General features: G+C 26.7%; 1 protein-coding gene across 1 annotated transcript; it reads left to right on the top strand.

The window, feature by feature from the left end:
* The first annotated feature begins 232 nt into the window (after nt 1-232).
* On the top strand, nt 233-711 carry LOC124944402 (uncharacterized protein At4g22758-like). The gene has a single exon (XM_047484650.1). The coding sequence runs from the start codon at nt 311-313 to the stop codon at nt 701-703; it is 393 nt and encodes a 130-aa protein (XP_047340606.1). The 5' UTR covers nt 233-310; the 3' UTR covers nt 704-711.
* Nucleotides 712-4,673: the final 3,962 nt, after the last annotated feature.

Genomic DNA, 4,673 nt, shown 5'->3' with positions numbered 1-4,673 from the left:
ATTAAAAAAAAATTAAAAAAAATTAATGCCAACCTGTCGGCGGCCATATAACACGACTTAATTCAAACCTTGTCAAATCCCTCATATTTTTATATATAAAAGCGACCCTCGTGGAAACTAAGGAAATTTATTAACAATACTTCTTATAAATAAAAACCTACTTTCTAACATTACATCCCACAAGTATCTTCTGTTTTGAATGGTGAAAATCCCCATCGTTGGATTTCCTCGTTTCGGATCTAACAAGGTTTCCATTAGTTTTGACCCGTTTCAATTCGATTAATCAGATTTGGAGTACGTACGTACAACAATGTTATTGATCAGGAAGCAGAAGAAGATTCAAACGGGTAATCGTATTCTGATTTCCATTACCTTCCATGGAAGTGCAGGACCGATTAGGTTGATTGTCGGAGAAGATGAGATTGTTGCCGGCGTTATTGAAAAGGCGTTGAAATCGTACGGTCAACAAGGTCGGCTACCTATTTTGGGATCTGATTTGAATAATTTCGTTTTGTATAGTTCAATTGAAGCTTTAGATCCGTTGATGAAGATTGGATCAGTTGGTTCTAGAAGCTTCTTGTTGTGTAAGAAGGTTAAGATGGAAAAAGAAGCTATTGAAGAGAAGATTGTTAGTAGGAAGAAGAAGAGGAGTGCATGGACATGGCTTAATAAATCTCTTAATTCTAAGATCTCTGTCATGTGAGAGTTTTTCATTTCATCTGTTATTATTCTTTTAAAATACATTGTGTTTTCTTTTCTTTGTATTTTTTACTACAATATATGAATATTGTAATTTGTACCCAATAAATTAGCATTGTATTGTTTTTAGTTGGGATTCTATTTTGAAGTTTTAATGAAAATATATATCACATTATTCTATATGAGTTGTTTGATGTTGTATTGTTTAATATTTTATTAAAAATTTACTTTTATTTTTTTAATTTTTTGTCATTTCATTTATTAACTAAAATAATAAAACATTTTTACTATTTAATATAAAATTTAAATACAAAAATATTATAATTCAAATAATTTAATTTTTCATCACTAGAAAAAATTGTCGTTAGTCGGTATTGTCCTTGTCATTATTGTCTATAAACACATATAACCACCGTTTTAGTACAACATTATCGCCATAAAATACTCTATAAACAACCACTCTTACCGTCGTTGTAAAGCCTTTTATGCCGACAACTCCGAGTAAAATGTGTTTTAAATACAAATGAATTATTCTATTTTAATGTACATTTATAATATATTAAAACTAATTATATAATATTATTAAAACAGACTATTATAATATATTAATTTCAATGTTTTCAAAATCTAAAACTCATCAAAAATATACCATCAAATAAATTTACACCCCACAATCTAAAACAAATAAATGTCTTGAGTTTATTAAAATATCTTTCATTTTTAATTAGTTGTTGCATATGAAATAACTATAAATAATAAGAAAAATGATTATAAATAGTCAACGTGATACTAAAAAGTTAGATAACAAGTTAAATAATTAAAGTTAAATAAACCCGTAAAATTTTATCTCATTACCATATATTCTGAATCAGACAAACTATTTATTTCTACCGATTGCTTGAGACTAACGTCTAAACACTATAGACAACGTTAGTAGATAATACATGCACATTCTCCGCTTCGTCTTCATTTGTAATCATCGTCCCAACTTGCATAACAATTAAATATTATATCATATACATTTGAAATCAAGTGCCAGATTTCATTTTTTCTATGCTGTAATGCCAACTGAAAAGAGCTTTGACCCGTTAGGCTAAAAGAAAAATTATCATTATTAAATCAAATTTCAAAAATCTCAATGAAACCAATAATTTAACACCAATCCTTACCCTATAGCATCAAGCCACCAATCCTTTGTAAAAAAAGAATAAGATGTTCCAGCTAAAGCAATCATTGCAATCTGTAATGATTGATTAATTTAATAATGACATTCTAAAATTTATTCTCAAAGCAAAACCCTATAAGACATACATCAATAACCTGGAATGCATTATCAGGATGCATTATCAGGACGACTATGGAAGGAAGCAATTGTGCATTATCACTATTGAATCTGTATAGATACTTTACCTCTCCCCCGAGTCTGTTTGTATAAGGGTTAACAAACGAACAAGAAACTGGACAACTAGAGAAAAACATCCTATACATCCACATTCCCGCGAATTAGTTCTTGCAAGATGTATTCAGGCTCATCTTTCTTCAATTCAAGAATCCACCAAAGTCATAATTTAATCAATAAATACCTATCAGTTCATAAGAAAAATGGATGCTAAGTAGTTTACCTCTTCAAAAGCAGCACATAATTCCAAGAACTGCAAATGCATGACCAGTTTCTTCAGGTTGCAGTTCAATGTTAGCCACAGATCTCAATTCATATCCCTTGGTACATCTTCAAGTATCCCCTCCTTGTCTTTATTGCTCTTCCTTTTTTATTCTTGGATATTATAACTCCATGATCCACCTTCTTTACAGTTTCCTCATCAAGATTCAGAACATAATTTTCACTAAAAATGTATTCCTTAAGTTGAAACACAAAAGAGTAAAGCACATCAAATGAAGAACTAACTACCTTTTTGACTAAACATCAGAACCATTTACAATAAGCATCTCTGAAACCGATGCAAAACCAATTCACTTTGCAGTGTGTAGAAGAATCCTTCTTCCTGCAATGGAAATGTTTATTGTTTAACACACAAACAATTAAAGCTCCAAATTAACAAAAATATCTTACCTGCAACAACTACAATTACAAATGCCTCTGCATTTAGGAAAAAATCACTCATTTATAACTGTCACTTTCTCTGTTTTCTCTCCATATCTGATTCCAGAACAAGATTATTGAATTTAAACAACAACCCAATTTTGCAATTCAATGTATAAGAACTTCTTAGTTTAATAAAATAAGATCTAACATATTCAGAAGGCACTTATAGCAATATTTCATTTTTGCATGATGACATAATATCCATTGTCTTCTTGTCGGCACTGCAAAAAAACATGGTTCACCACTATAAAACATGGACTTCTTAAGCAAACTGATTATGAAACAAAACTTAAGATGGAGAAGATGAATTTTAGTTTGACGAACCTGACGACAGGTCTTCCCATTAGAGAAAAAACGTCGATAAAAATAAACTATGTGTGTTTGATAGATGTGAGTACCATGGATGGTTGGGAGATGATTTCTGCTGGTCCAAAATTAATGCTCTACTTTGTATACCTTCATAAAATATGTGAACTTTTTTTTCACTCATCATTATTTTTAACTTATTCTTTAAAATAATTATTTTTTTTGTGAAGATGATACATAATGAAACATATTATTTGAAACAGAAGATTTGATCTCTTACGAAAGTCCGTGTCTGCACACAACTGTAATCGAATAGCGGTTCCAGTTCTTTCGTCAACTCAAACTGAAAAAATAGATTCCGTGGTTAAATTTAATTATAAGTGAAAAAATAAATTATTTTTAATTTATTATGTTATTATAGTTATATCTTTTTATATAAAATATTATGTTATTATTTTTAAATAAAAATAATAATGAATATTATTGTTTATTAAAAAAATAACTATATTGCTTTAATAATTTGAAAGATGAAAAACAGAATAATAATAAATATTCAAATTTATTTAATTAATTAATTGAGTTAACCTTTTTTTTTAATTAGTGTGCGATTATTCTTAACCGTTCCCATATTTTGTTTTTCATATTCTATTTAATGTTAATAATAAATAGAACAAGATTGAAACATGTGTGTCTACTTAAAGTAATAATCTAACTTAAGTGCAAATCTTATGATCATGATATATTTGGATGGGTAAAATTGAAATTAAAATGGGTAATGAAATTCTAATTCTAATTTCATAAGGATTAGCACTAAATTTGGATGTTTAGAAAAATTATAAAATTATAATTTAATTACAATTCTTATATTTGAAAAAAATAATATAATAAAAATAATTTTAATATATATTATCTATTTTATTAAAATATTAATTTGATATAACCAATTAAGATAACTCAAGTGTTAAAAGATTTTTTAAGTTTCGTTTTTTGTTAAAAAAATATTGAGTTAACACGTTAACTTCAAAGAGATTTAACAAACAAAATATATCGATTCAACATTTTAACTTTCTAAATTCAAAAACAACATATCAGTTCAACATGTTAACTTCTTAAATTAATATATATATATATATATATATATATATATATATATTAGTTCAATATGTTAACTTCCTATAAAAAAACATCGATTTAAAAATGATTGATTGAAAATTTTAATTGTGTTTTAAATGATAAAATAATAAGTTATTTTTGTTTGAAAAACATAATAAATAAAATATAGAATTACAAATCCGACCTAAAAAGAATAAAATTGAGAACTAAAAATTACTCTATATTGAAATTCATTAAAATTTTAATTCCAATTTCAAATATTAATATTAAAAATTCTACCAAACTTAGCAATTAGAATTGGAGTACCCTCCAATTTTAAAATCAATGTCATTTCCAGGCATATCAAACACACTCTTATATTTGGTTATTTATTTATAATTCTTATATTTTTCATTTATTTTATTCAGAAATAATATAAATATCTTACATTCATTTCTTATAAATAAAATTA

This window comes from Impatiens glandulifera, chromosome 7 (assembly GCF_907164915.1).
Source record: "Impatiens glandulifera chromosome 7, dImpGla2.1, whole genome shotgun sequence".
Lineage (NCBI taxonomy): Eukaryota > Viridiplantae > Streptophyta > Magnoliopsida > Ericales > Balsaminaceae > Impatiens > Impatiens glandulifera.
Note: the sequence above shows the minus strand (reverse complement) of the source record. Positions and strands in the feature narration are given on the sequence as shown.